This window comes from Haliotis cracherodii, unplaced genomic scaffold (genome assembly GCF_022045235.1).
Source record: "Haliotis cracherodii isolate W230 unplaced genomic scaffold, xgHalCrac1.p SCAF_12, whole genome shotgun sequence".
Taxonomy (NCBI): Eukaryota; Metazoa; Mollusca; class Gastropoda; order Lepetellida; family Haliotidae; genus Haliotis; species Haliotis cracherodii.
The window spans coordinates 8,183,138-8,204,085 of record NW_027266267.1 but is presented as its reverse complement, the minus strand read 5'-3'; the positions used below and the strand labels follow the sequence as shown (position 1 = coordinate 8,204,085).

The 20,948-nt window shown below is 42.1% G+C and overlaps 1 protein-coding gene across 1 annotated transcript; it reads left to right on the top strand.

Moving 5' to 3' along the window:
* Positions 1-4,264: 4,264 nt before the first annotated feature.
* LOC139456960 (A-kinase anchor protein 5-like) lies at positions 4,265-4,987 on the top strand. Its single transcript, XM_071238426.1, has one exon. It carries the CDS (start codon positions 4,265-4,267, stop codon positions 4,985-4,987), a length of 723 nt encoding a protein of 240 aa, XP_071094527.1.
* The last annotated feature ends 15,961 nt before the right edge of the window (positions 4,988-20,948 follow it).

Here is a 20,948-nt window from a genome sequence, read left to right as displayed (position 1 = left end):
GATAATGTGTCGGCGATCATGGCATGACGATATTCATCACAGATTTAATGTACAAGATGTGATACGAGGTGCTATCACCTCTTTTGTGAGTGATACGAGTTTTTGTGCGACAGATATGCTGGCTCACAGATATAATGAGCTATGCTTGAATGGCTTCATGGTGTTGGGTTGCAAGCACCTTTGTGTGTTTATTTTATTCACAGCTCAAAGAGAAGCAATGAAATTGTAATTTTTGTCAAAGATGGATCTGTAAAATAAAGAAAGGTGCGACAAAAATCAGGTGCCCTTAAAGAGATTCTATTTTTTCTTCTTCTATTTTTTGAAGGTGGGTATCAGTTTTGTGTGTTTAATGAACATGCCTTTATTGTGGACAACTGCTTTTTGGTATATAATGCACTCAAAAACTACATCGTATTGCTTCAAGAGAACGAACAGGGTAAAAACTAAATTTTTGTCATTGAAAATGTTAACTTTTTGATAAAAGATAAACAAGATATTAATAATTACTATAGTTTTCATTAGTCCAGTCATAATTGATAATTTTACGGGATGGGGTGCTGGGGGGTGTAGCATTGTAGCATTAGGATTGTAACATATTTTGACAAGCCCACCCCCACCCCATTTTTTGTAACATTTTTTCATGACACACCCTCCATATAATAAATTACAAGTCCCAAAATAATGTTCAAATTTATTTAAAAATTATGGGATGAATTAGAACTTTGCCCATTTTTTATGCCAACCCTACCCCCCACCCACTCTCATATGGTTGTGATAAATTTCCACGATCCCCCTCTTTCACTGTCATTTTTTCATGACCCCCTTATCTCACCGGCCCTCCCCTTGGTTGCCATGTTTATGCCAGGGACTTTCAAACAAGCAGACACGTATATTGTCCTGTAATTGTCTCATAAAATATGCCGGAATAGGTGTCAGCTGTAGGTCCATTTTGCTCCCATGATCATTTGTGATTAATTTAAACTCTACCCAAGGATTGGAAGAACATATATCTGAAATTGTTTTGGACCAGGAATAGAATATCCTTACATCTTGATAGTTGCAGATTTAACTAATTCATATCAATATCAGTAATCATAAATGTGACGTTCTAATCTCATTGAAATCAGATCTTAGTTCTCACTACCGCTAAACAAGATCTGAGGACATCCCATTACGGGTCACGTCAGACCGACCTTTCGCGGAAGGTCCAGGGTTCGATCCCTGGCCGCGTCATATCAAAAGATGTTAAAAGATGGTACTTGTTGTTACCCTGTCTGGCCCTTGGCATTAAGGGGCTAAAACAAGGACTGGTCGGCTCGGAGTCAGTATACTGTGTCTGAGTGGGGTATTCATGTTAAACTGCGGCATGGTATTTCAGTGAGCTAGCACTATAAATCGGCATCAGTCCGGACTAGTACAAGAAGACACACACACACACACACACACACACACACAAAACACACACACACGCTATATAAGTGCAATAATCTTACACGACATTAAACCACATTTCACTTCACTTCACTTAAGCAACAGTGTCCGTACAGGTATAGAAGACTTGCTAAAATATAAGACTTGTTTGTTTGGAGTTACGTGCCTCACTTAGCAATATTCAGCTGTCTAACAACAGCCTGTAAATAATTCCACTCACAATAGCAAGCCTGTGGGTATTCTGTCTAACAAATGATCCCCAGAAATGGATACTTGTGACACAATGGAACTCATTGAATCAGGTGGTCAGGCTCAGTGATTTGGTTGAGTGTGTGTCATTGAACCTGACAGTATTGGAATTTCTCGTAATATCAATCACCAGTTTATCTGGTCCAGACTTGATTGTCACCAGGGCCCACTTGCACAAAGCGATCTTAGCGCTAAGACTATTGTAAGCCTATGTTAAAGTATGGGAGTTACGATCATCTTAGCGCTAAGATCGCTTTGTGCAAGTGGGCCCTGGTTGCCATCATACCACTGGAATATTTCTAAGTGTGGCTAAACCACAAACAAATCTTATGACACTCAAGTCCAAAGTGGCCAATATCAGCACATGAATCCGACATTATCTCAAGTCTATAAGTCACAGAGATATTTATCAATGTCACATATAAATCATTGTTTTTCATAAAAGTCAATATATTTTTTTAAATCCTACTTATAGACCTTTACCCTAACCTTTAAAATCAGAATTCTTATAAAAAATATACATGTAAAGACCGCTTTGACAATAAAAATAATCCAAGGGATTCCTATGTGACTAAAACAGAATATTTAAAAAAATCATTATTATTTGGCATATTTTGGATTTATAATATTTATAAGGTTCCAAACCAGGTCAAGATTAACTGTTGTATTATCACCAACCAGTCAATAACAAAATGTATTGTCCATGATTTTCCTGCAAAATAAAAATTATATTTATTTTTGTTAGACCTAATTTTTCACTGTCAAAATCCACAAAAAGTGTGGCCGGAACATGAAAGAACCACTTTGTACAGGACGTACAGTGATGAAGTCATAGGCTAAGCCCAAGTAACATGACATGTCACCTGTGGATCGCCCGAACTTAGAACAAGAAAAATCTCATTTGATGCAAGGTAAAATGGGGTTTAACGTCGCGTCCAAGATTATTGCACTTACATAGCGACGTGCGCGTACGTGTGTGTGTGTGGCTGCTTGTACTAGTCCGGACTGATGCCAATTTATAGTGCTAGCTCACTGAGATACCATGCCACAGTTTAATATGAATACCCCACTCAGACACAGCATACTGACTCTGAGCCGACCAGTCCTTGTTTTAGCCCCTTAATGCCGAGCGCCAGACAGGGTAACAACAAGTACCATCTTTTAACAGCCGGGCGGACACTCTACCACTAGACCACGGAGGCCGTCAAATCTCATTTGAAGATCAAGTAGACACTGATGGAAATCAAACAACTCGTTCACATGGAGACTCGTTCACAAACAAATTGACTGAGATATTTATCACTTTCGGCTGGCCTATATGCAAATTGGCTGACCTGTCCATAAATTGACTGACGACGATAATCAAGTATTATTTCATTGGCTGATCTGTTCGCTGATAGAAGTATGAGTTAGCTTTCCCATTTCACTCACTCATACACAGACATATTTATCAAGTAAATCAATTAATGATAGAGATGTGTATTGCAGGATTTATGGTAATAAAGTGATTTTGTGTATGTTGTTAAACGCCACACTCAGCTATTCCAGCTATATGATGGTCTGTAAATAATCAAGTATGATCCAGATAATCCAGTGACTGACATCATGAGCATCAATCTACGCAACTGGGATATGAAGACGTGCACAAACCAAGTCACCTAGCCTGACCACCCAATCCCGTTAGTAGCATCTTACGACCAGCATGGGTTGCTGAAGACCAATTCTAATCCAGAATCTTCATGGGATTCTAATTTAAGTTAAATGTTTGAGAAAAAAATTACACTAATTATGGAAAGGTTATTAGATACATATATAGAGAATCTCACCCGAGTGTCTTTTGATATCAAATATATCAACGAGTGATGATATCAAAAGACATAAGGGTGAGATTTTATTTATCATCCAACATCATTCTTCCAACTTTTTCAGTTTGTAGACAGTAATAAGCAGTGTTTTTTGTGTAAAACATACTGCTAACAGCTTCAGTAGCAGAGCCATTAGTGATGGCATTTCATTGTGTTGTCATTGGTTACCATGGTCTGCAAAGCATTGTGATGCAATTTCATTGCAGCGATATCTACAATGTAGATATCGCTTGATCTCACCCAAGCCGTATCTCCTGTTGGGGCCAGTTTTGAATGATAAAAAGCACTCTAAAAATTTGGTTCTTTGTGTGGAATATGGTAACCCCAAAGTGTCCCCCTTTCACTGTGGTGCCGTTGGAGGTCAGTCACCATGACCCTCACCTTTGTCATTTTCAAAGTTAAGTCTTCAGGGTGGACAGGCAGTTGTCCTGATTGCAGTATGTCAGCACTCATCAGGTGGGAGTGGTATAACGCTGCTTATAACAATATTCCAGTCATATCACTGTTTTGTCAGCTTAAAGTGGGAAGAAAGATCAAAGTGATGACAACGGTCTGAGAACAATGGTTTACAGATCCACCAACTTAAAACGGTGGAAGGAATTGTGGAAGCAATGCTGGAAGCAATGGTGGAAAGAATGGTTAAAGCAATAGTGGAAGCAACAGTGGAAGCAATTGTGGAAGGAATGGTGGAATGAATGGTGGAAGCAACGGTGGACGCAATGGTTGAAGCAGCGGTTGAAGCAATGGTGGAAGCAATGGATGAAGCAACGGTGGAAACAATGGTGGAAGCAGCAGGGGAAGCAATTTTGGAAGCAATGGTTGAAGCAATGGTGGAAGCAATGGTGGAAGCAACGGTGGAAGCAACAGTGGAAGCAACGGTGGAAGCAATGGTGGAAACAACGGTGGAAGCAACAATGGAAGCAATGGTGGAAGCAAACATGGAAGCAATGGTGGAAGCAAAGGTGGAGGCAACAGTGGAAGCAACGGTGGAAGCAACGGTGGAAGCAAAGGTGGAATCAGCGGTGGAAACAAAGGTGGAAGCAACGGTGGAAGCAGCGGTGGAAGCAATGGTGGAGGCAACGGTGGAGGCCAGAGTGGAGGCAATGGTGGAAGCAACAGTGGAAGCAATGCTGGAAGCAATGGTGGAAGCAACAGTTGAGGCAACAGTGGAGGCAATGGTTGAAGCAACGGTGGAAGCCATGGTGGAAGCAACGGTGGAGGCAACAGTGGAGGCAATGGTTGAAGCAATGATGGAAGCAATGGTGGAGGCAATGGTGGAAGCAACGGTGGAAGCAATGGTGGAGGCAAGGGTGGAAGCAATGTGGAAGCAATGGTGGAAGCAATGGTATAAGCAACAGTGGAGGCCATTTTTGAAGCAATGGTGGAAGCAATTGCTGAAGCAACAGTGGAGGCAACTTAGGAAGCAATTGTCGAAGCAATGATGGAAGCAATTGTCAAAGCAACAGGGGAAGCAATGGTGGAAGTAATCGTGGAAGGAATGGTGGAAGCAACGGTGGAAATAATGGTGGAAGCTATGTTGGAAACAATGGCTGAAGCAATGGTGGAAGCAATGGTGGAAGCAACGGTGGAAGTGATGGTGGAAGCAACGGTGGAAGCAATGGTGGATGCAACGATGAAAGCAATGGAGGAAGCAACGGTGGAAGCAATGGTGGAAGCAACGGTGGAAGCAATGTGGAAGCAACAGTGGAAGCAATGGTGGAAGCAATGGCTGAAGCAATGGTGGAAGCAACAGTGGAAGCAATGGTGGAAGCAACGGTGCAAGCAATGGTGGATGCAGCGGTGCAAGCAATGGTGGAAGCAGCGGTGGAAGCAACAGTGGAAGCAATGGTTGAAGCAATGGTGGAAACAATTGTGGAAGCAGGTGTTGGAGGATGTTCTGTATTTAGCAGCATCTCCGACTATCATAAGCCCTGTATACAGAGGATATACAGTCTGGCTATTTCTACGACTGACATCAAATGCTCCCGGCTTAAGATCGTTTTGTAAAACCTGGCCCTTGTCAGACGCGCACCTCTTTGGGGAAAAAAACATACACCGACGTCATATTATGATATTGCTGACGTCATTCCTTGCGCATCGTTGACATGCATTTTCTAAACATAGAAATATAATGAAAACCTGTTGCACAAAAGACGAACAAAATATATAACACGAGAGTGGTCTACACAGGTGATATTCGAAGGTCCTACCTTCACTTCCACATGTCGCAGGTCGTTGTCAACTTTTGACAGGGCGTGGCACGGTGCGTCCAGTTTCAGTGTGGGTTCGACGAAATCAAAATGTTCACCAAGTTTCAAGATTCACATTTTTTTTATCCATACGTAACAGGCATAGTTATGTCCCATTGTAAATTGCATAACAAGCCTGCGTGCTGAAAATAACCTTGTCAGTTTCATTTTCACGTGCTCTTCACGTGCTCTTCACGTGAATCAGTACTTGGCGACAGAAAAAAATATTACACTCTTAAACATACACCGTATTCCGCAGTTGATGCATTTCAATTTCTCCATGATGTAAGTAACTTTTCAGTGGAAAATATGTAGTTTGTTGAATAAATTTATTTAACTCTGACATTAAAATGTACATTCTACCAATAATGTTCTATAATTAAACATGGACGGTCGGGTAGCCCAATGGTTAAAGCGTTCGCTCGTTCGCTCGTCACGCCGAAGAATCGGGTTCGATTTCCGACATGGGTACAATGTGTGAAGCCCATTTCCGGTGTCCCCCGCCATGATATTGCTGGAATATTGCTAAAAACGGCGTAAAACCATCCTCACTCACTATAATCAAACAACACGGTCGAACCGGCTGCCATTGTACAAAATAACCTTAGCGCTACGACTGTCCTTGGTCCATGTTAAGGTATCACCTTAGCGCTAAGATCGCTCTGTACGACGGCAACCTGTTGTGTAACCCTACACTCAGCAATATTCCAGTTTTATGAAAGCAGTCTGTAAATAATCGAATCCTGTGATTGGCATCATGAACATTGGTCCAAGACGACTGCATCAAACAAGATACCTGATCCATTAATCGCCCCCACCGACAAGCATACAGGTTGCTGGGCACATCTGTTCATAACCAGCATCCCAACGGATAACGCACACGTAGGAACACTGAGCATTTCTAAATGGATGCCAGTATCAATATTGTGATCCTTCAAATCACGCTTTTCATATAAATAAGGTCTGCTCGTCCCGTCCCGTCCCGTCCCGTCCCGTCTTAACCCGCCGGTATTAATATTGTGATCCTTCAAATCACGCTTTTCATATAAATAAGGTCTGCTTCGTAGTTATGAGAAAAACAATAGCTATGGATAGAGAAAGAATCGTGTATTATATCGTCCCCATCCTGTCCCATCCCGTCATAGCATTTCAGGAAATGAGTAAGTTTGGTTTAACCCTCATATACACTGAACGAACAAAGTCAGGGAAAGTGAATATTTTGGAGGATGTTTTTGTTGTGAAGATCGGAGTAGAATACGTCTTCAGCAACCCATGCTTGCCGAAAAAGGCGACTATGCATGTCGTAAGAGGTGACTAACGGAATCGGGTGGTCAGGCTCTCTGACTTGGTTGATGCATGTCATCGTATCCCAATTGCGCAGATCGATGTTCATGTTGTCAATCTCTGGATTGTCTGGTTTAGACTCGATTATTTACAAACCACTGTCATATAGCTGGAATATTGCTGAGTTTGGCGTTAAACAACAAACAAACAAACAAACAAAGTGAAGACCGAGCATCCATCTAATACCCCCCCCCCCCCCCCCCCCCCCCCACAAAAAAAAAAAAAAAAAAAAACACCAAAAAACCACCCGGCCACACTGCTTGTGGTCTGGAAATGCAACAATTACAAATTATTTCACAGTGGGAAATATACCTTGTTATATATCGGAATGCAGTTATACGCCTGACTATCTTTCAACTATGGGCTATAACAAATTGAACTAGTCAATGTAGTACATTGTTTGAGTTTTTGGAAGTCTATTTTGTCTGTTGAGGCCGTTTGTATATTTGTGACAGGGATGCAAAGGTCGTGATCCTTGTTGATAACTTAGAAAGTCAAAAGACGGTTACCAGTGCCTGCTATGCTGATTTGCTTCATCGACTGAGAGATTCTATGAAAGAAAAAGCTGCGAAGAATGCTGAATCTTCATGACAATGCCTCTTCTCACACCTCTCGACTTGCAAAGGCTGCTGTGCGACAATGTGGGTTCGAAGAGCTTCCTCACCCTCTATACTCGCAAGACCTGGCACCAAGTAATTTCCACCTGTTTCCTAAACTGAAAGAACACCTTCTTGGAAAGTGCTATGACGACAACGATGACCTCAAAGATGCGGTGAGTGGGTTTTTCAGGGTGGTTTCAGGAAACTTCTTCCTGGCTGGAATTGAAAAGCTTCACCATCGATATGAACAATCGCCCAAATGCAACATGACCACAACCACAACGCAGTTTTTCGAACGCAGCTTTCCAAATCATGCATTGTGCAGAGTTCGAGTTTTTCGCTCCAAACTGCATTAGATATTGCATTCTCCGCATTACAATGCATTTTCATTCTAATTCATGGAAAATGATTTCTGTTTATAAATTAATCATCATAAATCTCACATATGCCTTTGTTTTTGGTGTTTGGTCAAGTGAAGTCGGTGAAAACCTTCTTTTGCCCGGTAGTTTTATATGCTACCTTACGTCTATTTGGCGTCCAGAAACTATGATAGGGGTGTCAACATAATGGACACCGGGATTCAGCCTCCGTGATATATCTGAACCCGCATGATTGCAAAATGTGGAGAGAAAAGCAACCAAATCGAAGTTTTTCTCATAAATATCGATCAAACGTAATATATGATTAATTCATTAATCACTTCGTCGAATGCACTGACCAAGGAAGACTGCGACGATGTCTCAATACTGAATTGAATCATTGATTTATTAACGAAGGACCAAAGAAGCACTTAAATGAATTGTTGTACGTTTTTTTTACATAATGTTTTATTTATTTCCACATTATTAATTGGTGTGCTTTGTTTAATGGACTCGAGATTAAACAGTGCTACTTCAGACACAGGTACCTGTCACAACCTTTCATTGGTAGAAGCCAAAGACAGCAAAAGGCCCGCTATATTCGACAGCCGATGGTTTTGTCATGTCTGGTCCATTCTATTACGATAAATAACACGTCCCTATTCGGCAACATGGAGATATTATGGAGACTGAAATATAACGGGGTTTAACGTCGCAATGAAGATTACTCTCTCTCTCTCTCTCTCTCTCTCTCTCTCTCTCTCTCTCTCTCTCTCTCTCTCTCTCTCTCTCTCTCTCTTCTCTCTCTCTCTCTCTCTCTCTCTCTCTCTCTCTCATAACGGGGCAACCAGTTTCTTTCAAGATCTGATTCCTGTTTGCTATATGACGGCGGTCTGTAAATGTGCAATTTGGATCGATGGCATGCATCAACTAAGTCAGCGAGCCTGACCACCCGATCCCGTTAGTCGCCTGTTACGGCAAGCATGGTCGCCTTTTACGGCAAGCATGGTCGCCTGTTACGGCAAGCATGGGTTGCTACCCCGGATCTTCACGGGTCGCCTGATTCTTGAGTGAGTGAGTGAGTGAGTGAGTGAGTGAGGTTTTACGCCGCTTTTAGCAATATTCCAGCAATATCACGGCGGGGGACACCACAAATGGGCTTCACACATTGTACCCATGTCGGGAATCGAACCCGGGTCTTCGGCGTGACGAGCGAACGCTTTAACCACTAGGCTACCCGACCGCCCCCCTGATTCTTGAGACTGATTTGGTGAGGTGGGGTGGGGTGGGGTGGGGTGGGGTGGGGTGGGGTGAGGTGAGTTTAAATGGGGTTGGACGTCGCGTCCAAGATTATTTTACTTATATAGCGACGGGCATGTACGTCTGTTTGTGTGTGTGGCTGCTTGTACTAGTCCGGACTGATGCCGATTTATAGTGCTAGTCCACTGAGATACCATGCCGCAGTTTAACATGAATACCCCACTCAGACACAGTATACTGACTCCGAGCCGACCAGTCCTTGTTTTAGCCCGTCAATGCCGAGCGCCAGACGGTAAAAATAATTTCCATCTTTTAACGTCTTTTGTTATGACGCGGCCGGAGATCAAACCCATGACCTTCCGCTCTCCGGAAGGACGCTCTACCATTAGACCACGGAGGCGGTCTGAGACTGATGACTACACACTGATAGATCCATTGTTTGACATTTGGATTTTATCAACTTTATGTGAAAGAATTGCTTTAATGCCACGGTCACCAGTCACCAATGTCACCAATATTCCAGCTTTATGACGACGGCCTGTAAATAATCGAGTGTGGACCAGACAAACGAGTGATTGAAAGCATGAACAATGATGCACGCCATCGGGGCAAAATGACACTCAATCACCGAGTAACCGATCCTGACCACTCGATCCGACCGATCCCTTCGGTCAGCAAGGGGCGTGAGGACCCTTCCCCCGAATCCCACAGCGTCCAGACGAAATTAGTTTTTGTCATCCCAAACTAGCTACCACAGGAGATGGGTGCATAGATGAGTGAGTGAGTGTGGTTTTACGCCGCTTTTAGCAATATTCCAGCAATATCACGGCGGGGGACACTAGAAATGGGTTTCACCCATTGTACCCATGTCGGGAATCGAACCCGGGTCTTCGGCGTGACGAGTTAACGCTTTAACCACTAGGCTACCCAACCGCCCCGGTGCATAGATGAGGTTTAGATAATAACATACTAGTTTCGAGGAATTGGGGAGTATCTGTTCGAGTAAACGATGTGTGGTTATCCTGTTTGCTTGCTTGTGTGTTGTTTAACGCCGCACTCAACAACATTCCAGCTATATGATTGGTTTGTTGTTTAACGCCACTCTCAGCAATATTCCAGCTATATGACGGCGGTCTGTAAATAATCAAGTCTGGTCCAGACAATCCAGTGATTGACATCATGAGCATCGATCCACGCCATTGGGGTCGATGGCTTGCATCAACCATGTCAGCGAGCCTGACCACCCAATTCCGTTAGTCGCCTTTTACGACAAGCATAGTCGCCTTTTACGGCAAGCATGGGTTGCTGAAGACCTATTCTACTCCGGGTCTTCACGGGTCGTATCGGTCCAGCTATGTGACGGCGGTCTGGACCAGACAATCCAGTGATTGACATCATGAGCATCGATCCACGCAATTGGGAAACGATGACATGCATCAGCCAAATCAGCGAGTCAGACCACCCGATCCTGTTAGTCGCCTCGTACGACAAGCACAGGTTGCTAAAGGCATATTCTTTATCCGGATATTCACGGGTCTTGTGTCAATCACGAGTCTTCAGTGCGAGACAGCAGTCTTTCAGCTATTCCGCCATTCCGAGTTTCGAGTAGGTTATTCTATATATAACTAATGACGTTGTAAGCGATAAAATTAAGAAAAAAACATATATAAAAGGTCAACCATACAGAAATACTTCCCTGAAGGAAGCCTATTGTTCACGATGGCGTAATGAAACCATATTGTGACGTCATCAACAATGGATGACGCCATATCGTACTTTTCTCAACAGTGTAGCACTGTGACGTCATATATCTTCATTTCACCAATCTGCCTCGAGAATAGCTCAAATACACACGTGTAGATATCGGAATGTTATTACAGATGATCAATCTACCCTTATGGGTAATAGATATAGAATACTAAACGAGCTCCCGTGTAATACCGATTTTATGAAATGAGTGAATAGTTGTGGTATGTGACGAGCGAAAGCGAGTCAGATACCACAACTATTTACGACACCTACACGATCCACGGCATTGACAGAATAATACTACAAACACGTCAAAAGTATGAGTTTAATACCATACAACGGTCCATTCAGGCGTCCGTTCCACAAAATTGTCGTGGGGCTAAGACTATCGCAACTCACATACTTTACTTAGACTAACGACTGTCGTTGCGCTACAATACGATCGCCTCGAGGAACGGCCTTGCACCTAAATGTTTACAATCACGTCACAATACCCGATGACGTAAATTGTTGAATTTTGTTGCACGATCCATCGGCGTAACAATGCAATGTGACATCAGCCTTGCAACAAGGTTGCTGGGGTCATCAAGTGTGCATAAGCTCCTCTCAGTGATCCATCAACTCCGCACGCAATGTCGTTGAATTAGCCAAGGGATGTTGAGAGCTTTCAATATTTGTTCATGAAACGTGTTCCGAGAGTACATAAGCAGGCGTTTTGGTATTACACAATGTGTAATACAGCTGTATGTTTATTAAACGGGTGATCTCTTCACGGGCAAGTAATAGAAAGCGATATCTCCTTAGATATGTGGTCGTAATGATGTTGCATCGCAATGCTTTTCAAACCATTGCGATGCCAATGGTTACCATGACGTCACAATCAAATGACATCACTAATCTTTCGGCCAATGAAGCTGGTTAGCTGTATTTATTTCACCCAAGACACTGGTTATTACTGTATATAAGATAGCTACGCGATAAATCACAACGAACAATGAAGAACGAAGCGTGGTTTATTTCACGATAAAACATTGTTCTATCATGACGTCATTTTTGGAGATTCGAACATACGCTCGCAACTGATGACATCGTAAATAATACGACCTTTTATGTGTCTATTAAGTTGTTCCCAATAGATGTAGCTGGACAACGCAGATGAACGCAATGGCGGAACGATAGCACACAAAAGTGGGAGAGATATATGACAATCGGTATTGGGATAAAATGTGCAGATAATTGACGTGAAAATAGTGAGTATACAAAACTTAACACACACACACACACACACACACACACACACACACACACACACACACACACACACACACACACACCCCCCCCCTGTACATACAATGGAGTTGCAGAGGTCGGATTGAATTCCAGTGGATTTATCATTATTTAAATACGGGTAAATAATTTTAATCTTGTACAGTTCATTGACATCCTTAAAAAGGCTGTATAAAATTGTGATGTCTCATGTAAGAAATAAACGACACGTAGTCGTTGTTTATCGTATAATAAAACGCAGTAGTGTACGATAAACAACGACCACGAGTCGTTTATTTCTTAATTACAAAGTGAAAAAGTAGGAAGAATGATTTTTGGTGATTGTGTCTTTTGATATTAAATATATAAAAGTATATTTATCAGCTGGTGTTGGTATATTTGATGTCAGAAGACACAAAGATGACATTCTCTTTATTCTGTCATTTTATATATTTCTGTCATCAAATTAATGATGTTAAAAAATCAAGTTTGAATTTGCTTTGTTTATATCAAATTTTGAAAACATTCACACATCTATATTTCGCAAAACAATATTGCATCCTGACCAATATCATTACATACCTAAGCAGGTATATCCACTAAATCGTATTAAGTGCCCATGGTATATCTAATGCGGAGGCTATATGTACCACTCCATTCTTCCTTGATCGTATCTCAAAGTATAAGAAATTTGTACGACAATATAGCACCGTGCGATCTCTTTGTGGAACAGACCTTTCTCGTTCAATTAACCGTACGTTTTGTCAAGATATAGCGTTAGAGGGTGATAGTTTATCACTGGACGAATTATTGCAATAATTCATTCAAGTACCAACTCAAAATAGTTTTCTTTTTTGTTTAACGCCGCACTCAACAATATCCCCACTATGACACCATATAAAACACCAGCCTCGGGTTGAGATAGGAGATTAGGAAGGGTAAACGTTTTCTTAAAATCTCAAAATGTTTTCTTCGAGACACACCTGCATTCGTTTCCTTGAAGTGAGTTTGTAACGCATGAAACTTGAAATCATCAAGCAGGTGGACTAGATGGTTATGGGGTTGATCGGTGCGTCTTTCATTGTATACAGCAATAAGCAAGAGCGCGTGTGTAGTGGGCTTGAAAGCGTTGAGGGAGTTTTTGGACTTGAACGTATATTGGGTGATTATTGTTGCACACATGGATGACAGCGATAATAACTATTTACCCCATATTTCAGCTTCATCTTGTCTGGCGAAGTTTTTCTTGTTTGTCGGGAAGCATTTCTTAACAAAAGGAATACCTCGCGCTTGACTGACTTTTGATTCGGGAGCGTGTCGTGGCCATTGGGGCGCTCTGTGGAGTAAGGGAGACAACCCACTACAGATTTTATGACGGATGTGTTAACTGGTGTAACTAAGAATCAGAGTGAGTGAGTGAGTGAGTGAGTGAGTGAGTTTGGTTTTACGCCGCTTTTAGCAATATTCCAGCAATATCACGGCGGGGGACACCAGGAATGGGCTTCACACATTGTACCCATGTCTGGAATCGAACCCGGGTCTTCTGCGTGACGAGCGAACGCTTTAACCTCTAGGCTACCCGACCGCCCCACTATGAATCAGAGACCATTTTCCGTCGGTATATGGTCTCTGGGTTAATGTTTGTAATATTTGGTCAATATTGGTTTTGAAATGTTTGATATGAAGTGATATGAAAGTTATTTAGCATGTTCGTATAACTGATGGCCTTAATTATTTCTATCACTTACAAGTTTGATTGTTTTTACATTCTATGGTACGTATAAAAAAAAACAACTATACACATAAAAATGGAAACGGCGGAAATCTATCGATGAGCATGTCAATGAGCCACGATGAATATTTGACCGTATGTTTGTACTGTCTATGCCTACATCTAAGACAAAATGTCGGCTTAACATTTTAGGTTGTTACATGTCTGATATACGTAACTGTTGGGAAGAACAAAGTCTTAGAATTATTCTCATTCTATTCGGAGTGTCCTCACTTTTGACATCAGAGGTGACGTCACAGTAGAGGGAGCGTCACAATGAATCACTGTTGACGTCATGTTAACTTAAAAACAAAAGCCCCCCGGCACTGTAGCTCACGCGAGATGTTCAGTGTCCTGACTGCCGATTCTTTATTTGTTTGTTGTTTAACGCCGCACTCAGCTATATTCCAGCTATATGACGGCGGTCTGTAAATAATCGAGAATGGACCAGACAATCCAGTGATTGGTATCATGAGCATCGATCATATGGGATACGATGACATGCATCAACCAAGTCAGCGAGCCTGGCCACCCGATCCCGTTAGTCGCCTCTTACGACAAGCATAGTCGCCTCTTACGACAAGCATGGGTTGCAGAAGACCTTTTCTACCCTGGATCTTCACGGGGGACAAGCATGGGTTGGAGAAGACCTTTTCTATCCCGGATCTTCACGGGAGACAAGCATGGGTTGCAGAAGACCTGTTCTACCCCGGATCTTCACGGAGACAAGCATGGGTTGCAGAAGACCTTTTCTATCCCGGATCTTCACGGGGGACAGGCATGGGTTGCAGAAGACCTATTCTACCCCGGATCTTCACGGGGGACAAACATGGGTTGCAGAAGACCTTTTCTACCCCGGATCTTCACGGGGGACATGCATGGGTTGCAGAAGACCTTTTCTACCCCGGATCTTCACGGGTCCACTCTGCCAATGTCAGAGTGAGGGAAGATGTCTACAGAGCCCAAAATGCATGTTGAGCAGTACATGTTTGGCAAAACTGTCAAAACATGTTTAGCAAAACAGTGGCCACCTCTTTCAAAATAGCTGCCGTGGTGGCCATATTGAATCAGAATCAAACATTTCCAGATGACATCGTTGATGGGAACAAGAATGTGACGTTTAAGCTTCATTGGTCAAGTGGCTACTGAGGAGATGTCTACAGTGCGAGGAAATTCATTTTGAGGACAATTGTCAGCATGATCAAAGTGCAAAGGTGAAATAACGGTACAAACTCAAAATATTTTTTTATATCGCAAATACTGGAACACATGTCTCGAGGACCACGAAACTAACAACACATATATCAAATATCATTACACTTTCAAAAATAATGGGGGCGGTCGGGTAGCCTAGTGGTTGAAGCGCTCGCTCGTCACGCCGACGACCCGGTCTTGATTAGACTTTGCATTTTGACCATACGGAAACACGAAACTGAGTGAGTGAGTATGGTTTTACGCCGCTTTTAGCAATATTCCAGCAATATCACGGCGGGGGACACCAGAAATGGGCTTCACACATTGTACCCATGTCGGGAATCGAACCCGGGTCTTCGGCGTGACGAGCGAACGCTTTAACCACTAGGCTACCCGACCGCCCCCAATGCTCGCATGAACGTCAATTTGGTTTGGTATCAAATATCATTAAACACACGCAGTTTGTCACTGAAGACTGCAGCAAATACAATAGTATTCATATTTTATAAAAAATAAACGATAATCATCTACATCCGCTCGTTTTACCGCTATACACCAATTGGTTTAGAAGGGCTGTAAAATATATTTCTTTAATAACTCATCGAGGTGAGTTTTCAAATTTTCTATACTGTTGAACATTTTTATTTTCTTTACTTTTTTGACAATGTTTGTAAGATATGTTGACTTACTTTCATATGTCATATAAAACCATATGTGCATTTAACTCAAAAACTAAGATTAGGACTCACAGACGCAGGCTAGAATCAAGGGACATAACTCCTCCAACCTTATAGGACGAACTGTTGCTGCTATGGTTCTCACTGCTTGTTTGTTTATTTGTTTGTTTGTTTGTTGTTTAACGCCACTCAGCAGTATTCAAGCTATATGACGGCGGTCTGTAAATAATCGAGTCTGGACTAGACAATCCAGTGATTGACATCATGAGCATCGATCCTCGCAATTGGGAAAAGATGACATGCTTCAACCAAGTCAGCGAGCCTGATCCTGTTAGTCGCCTTTTACGGCAAGCATGGGTTGCTGAAGACCTATTCTACCCCGGATCTTCACGGGTTGTTCTCACTGCTTTTCCTTATCGTCCACTATTCCAAGGACAAACAACGATGTACCCGGTCAGGTCAAACGTCCTCGGTCTCGAGGGGAACCAAGAGCAGGCCACTAATAAGTACATGACATATAACAGTTCTGTGTCTGCTGACTTCAAACTATGTTTCACAAAACAAATCGAAATAATAAATGTGTACCACTCAGAAACTTTTAAATCCGCCAGGGAACAAGATGGAAGCAGATTTCGAAATTATTTTTAAGACCAGTCAAGAGGACTAGTGGAAATCTTATCTCACAAGTCGGCAAAGTTTGTAGCTAGTCCTGCTCGAAGAAGACAAAACTGTTTACTATGTTTAATTTTCTACTAGTTTTATTCGGTTCAAATGTTCAGTCAAATCGATGCATTGTGAGACCGCCTCCGCGGTCTAGTGGTAGAGCGTCCGCACGGAGAGTGGAAGGTCCGGAGTTCGATCCCCGGCCGCGTCATACCAAAAGACGTTGAAAGATGGTACTTGTTGTTACCCTGTCTGGCGCTCGGCATTAAGGGGCTAAAACAAGGACTTGTCGGCTCGGAGTCAGTATATTGTGTCTGAGTGGGGTATTCATGTTAAACTGCGGCATGGTATCTCAGTGGGCTAGCACTATAAATCAGCATCAGTCCGGACTAGTACATGCAAGCAACCACACACACACGTGAATGCACGTCGCTATGTAAGTGCAATAATCTTGGACGCGACGTTAAAACCCAATTTCACTTCACCTCACCGATGCATTGTGAACTGGTTCAGAATTATATTCCTACTAGTCAATAAGGACTTTTACCACTGGATTTTCACTTGTCCCCAGCACAATTTTGTTGTCTCGGGCTAGCGGACTAGCGTGAATTTCGAAGGCTGTGGAAGGACCACGAAACTAACAACACATATATCGTTACACTTTCAAAGATAATGGGGACGGTCGGGTAGCCTAGTGGTTAAAGCGCTCGCTCGTCACGCCGACGACCCGGTCTTGATTAGACTTTGCATTTTGACCATACGCAAACACGAAACTGCGCATGACCAAGACATGTAATTACTCAGCCATTATCTTTGAGTGAGTGAGTGAGTATGGTTTTACGCCGCTTTTAGCAATATTCCAGCAATATCATGGCGGGGGACACCAGAAAAGGGCTTCACACATTGTACCCATGTCGGGATTCGAACCCGGGTCTTCGGCGTGACGAGCGAACGCTTTAACCACTAGGCTACCCGACCGCCCCCAATGCTCGCATGAACGTCAATTTGGTTTGGTATCAAATATGATTAAACACACGCAGTTTGTCACTGAAGACTGCAGCAAATACAATAGTATTCATATTTTATAAAAATACCGAGAGGTTGTGTGAATAATTATAGATTGTTAACTTCTGTTTGACAGAAAATATTAAAGCACTTCAAAAGTCTCGAACTTTTCTCATGTAAAATACCCATTCAAACACCCATCTTCCCAATTCCTTCAAGTTGTAAGTAAGTTTTCTCTGCCTGATGTAAGAATGGTTTCTAGGAGTTGTATCCGACGTGTATAAACGATAATCATCTACATCCGCTTGTTTTACCGCTATACACCAATTGGTTTAGAAGGGATGTAAAATCTATTTCTTTAATAACTTATCGAGGTGAGTTTTCAAATTTTCTATACTGTTGAACATTTTTATTTTCTTTACTTTTTTGACAATGTTTGTAAGATATGTTGACTTACTTCCATATGTCATATAAAACCATATGTGCATTTAACTCAAAAACTAAGATTAGGACTCACAGACGCAGGCTAGGATCAAGGGACATAACTCCTCCAACCTTAAAGGACGAACTGTTGCTGCTATGGTTCTCACTGCTTGTTTGTTTATTTGTTTGTTTGTTTGTTGTTTAACGCCACTCAGCAGTATTCCAGCTATATGACGGCGGTCTGTAAATAATCGAGTCTGGACTAGACAACCCAGTGATTGACATCATGAGCATCAATCCTCGCAATTGGGATACGATGACATGCATCAACCAAGTCAGTGAGCCTGACCACTCGATCCCGTCAGTCGCCTCTTACGACAAGCATAGTCGCCTTTTACGGCAAGCATGGGTTGCTGAAGACCTATTCTACCCCGGATCTTCACGGGTCGTTCTCACTGCTTTTCCTTATCGTCCACTGTTCCAAGGACAAACAACGATATACCCGGTCAGGTCAAACGTCCTCGGTCACAAGGGGAACCAAGAGAAGGACTCTAATAAGTATAATAGTTCTGTGTCTGCTGACTTCAAACTATGTCTCACAAAAAATCGAAATAATAGAATGTGTACCACTCAGAAACTTTTAAACCCGCCAGGGGTCAAGATGGAAGCAGATTTCGAAATTCTTTTTAAGACCAGTCAAGAGGACTAGCGTAAATCTTATCTCACAAGTCCGAACAGTTTGTAGCCAGTCCTGTTCGTTCCCCGGCCGCGTCGTACCAAAAGACGTTAAAAGATGGTACTTGTTGTTACCCTGCCTGGCGCTTGGCATTAATGGGCTAAAACAAGGACTGGTCAGCTCGGAGTCAGTATACTGTGTCTGAGTTTGGGTATTCATGTTAAACTGCGGCATGGTATCTCAGTGTGCTAGCACTATAAATCGGCATCAGTCCGGACTAGTACAATCAGCCACACACACACGTACATGCACGTCGCTATATAAGTGCAATAATCTTGGACGCGACGTTAAAGGGGAAGTGTACACGCAAAAAATCACTTTCTTTCTTTTTCTAAACAAAACGCAATTTTAGAATTAGTTAGTATCTGTGTTTGAAAATATACACTCATTTTTTTTCACAGTGAAAGTAGGAAGCTCACAATAGTGTGAAAGTGATATGCCGTTATGAGGCCTTCGTTTTACGAGCGAAATAGGCCTGAGTTATCCCCCTTAGATTATGACGTAATTGGTGCCAATTCAACTGGGTCCCTGTCTATTCTCAACGCAAAAGATATCAAGGACCAGTTTGCGGTAAAACAACATGGTCTACGACACACTCCGGCGCAGTGGTGACTCAGCATAACACAATTCTGGCTGGCATCTGAGATGCTAGAATCACAAAACTGTACCTACACCACGTGAAGCGGCTCTAACAAAGCATGATGACGTCATAATGTTTATCAATTGGCACCAATGACGTCATATTGCAAGGGGCATAAGCCATGGTGTTTTTGTTATGGAAATAGAACACTTGGTAAATGTGAAAAATATAAATCGTTTTAGTGCAATAAATATGTTAATTAAATATGATGTTTTTATATTTTTGTCTATGACACTTCTATGTTAACACTTTTAATGTGGAAAAAGTACAAGAAAAAATGGTTCATTTGTTCATGAACTTGCCCCTTAAAACCCAATTTCACCTCACCTCACCCGTGCATTGTGAACTGGTTCAGAATTATATTTCTCCCAACTACTAGTCAATAAGCTCGCTGCGAATAGCTGCAAAATTGCTGATGCCGCGTTAAGCAATATTCACTCACTCACTAGTCAATAAGGACTATTATCACTGGATTTTCACTTGTCCCCAGCACAATTTTGTTGTCTCGGGGTAGCGGACTAGCGTAATGGCCGTGGAAGGGGAAATGGTGATCTCCAATAGCGAGCAGTGATAAGGTTCTTAATACCAGGCACCCAACAGGAATTGCATGGTCGGATGTTACAATGTTATGGACATTCGTCACCACTCGCCCCTTTCCGTAACCGCTATTCGGCTTGTCCCGGAATAACACGAGTTGGTCACGAATGAGTTATGGAGACAACGTCAATCACCTGCTATCACCTGTAGCAATCCATATCTTTCTTATCATTTGATGTCCATCTTTTGAGTAGCCAGAAAAACGAGTTGATGCATACATTATTGTTAATTATTTAAGTTGATTTTTTTGTTAATATTGACATGATGGTGAAAGAAGTAAAACAACTTTCACTAAAAATATTAGAAACGATATCTTTAAATGTATGCATATATGAGGAAAATAAAGAGTAAGAAATTATGACGTGCATCTTTCCAGCCTGTCTTTGAATGTATTAAAGAAGCATACGTTTTATACTTTCCCAATACTTTCCACATAAATAACAAATACCATAACGTATAACGATACAGGACTTCTCGCTGTCAGAAAACACGTATAAATCATATAATACTCTTTCAAAAAATGTTTGACCGACGGTATAAAACATACGTCAAATAATAGTCTAAACACCGCAGTGCCTGAAAGAAAACAAATCAAGCGCATAATTTTCAGTGACATCAATGCCATGCGTTCGTTTGACTGGGCACCTGTCTACCTAAAAGAGCAAAGCTTGCTGCGCGACTTAACAGTAGAACCAGTTTAATCCTGTTTCTCACTCTTGACAACATTTTATTCAGTTTATATATTTGCGACTTCTTGTAATGTGTGTTAGAGATATATAATAATACACTTCATGAGATCTGAGCATTTGAAATGTCCATCGCAAACGAGATTTCAATGTCGCCATGGTCACGGCGTAATCACCGCCATCTT

Coding starts and splice junctions, on each gene's coding strand:
- LOC139456960 (XM_071238426.1), top strand. CDS start 4,265: ATGGTTGAAGCAGCGGTTGAAGCAATGGTGGAAGCAATGGATGAAGCA.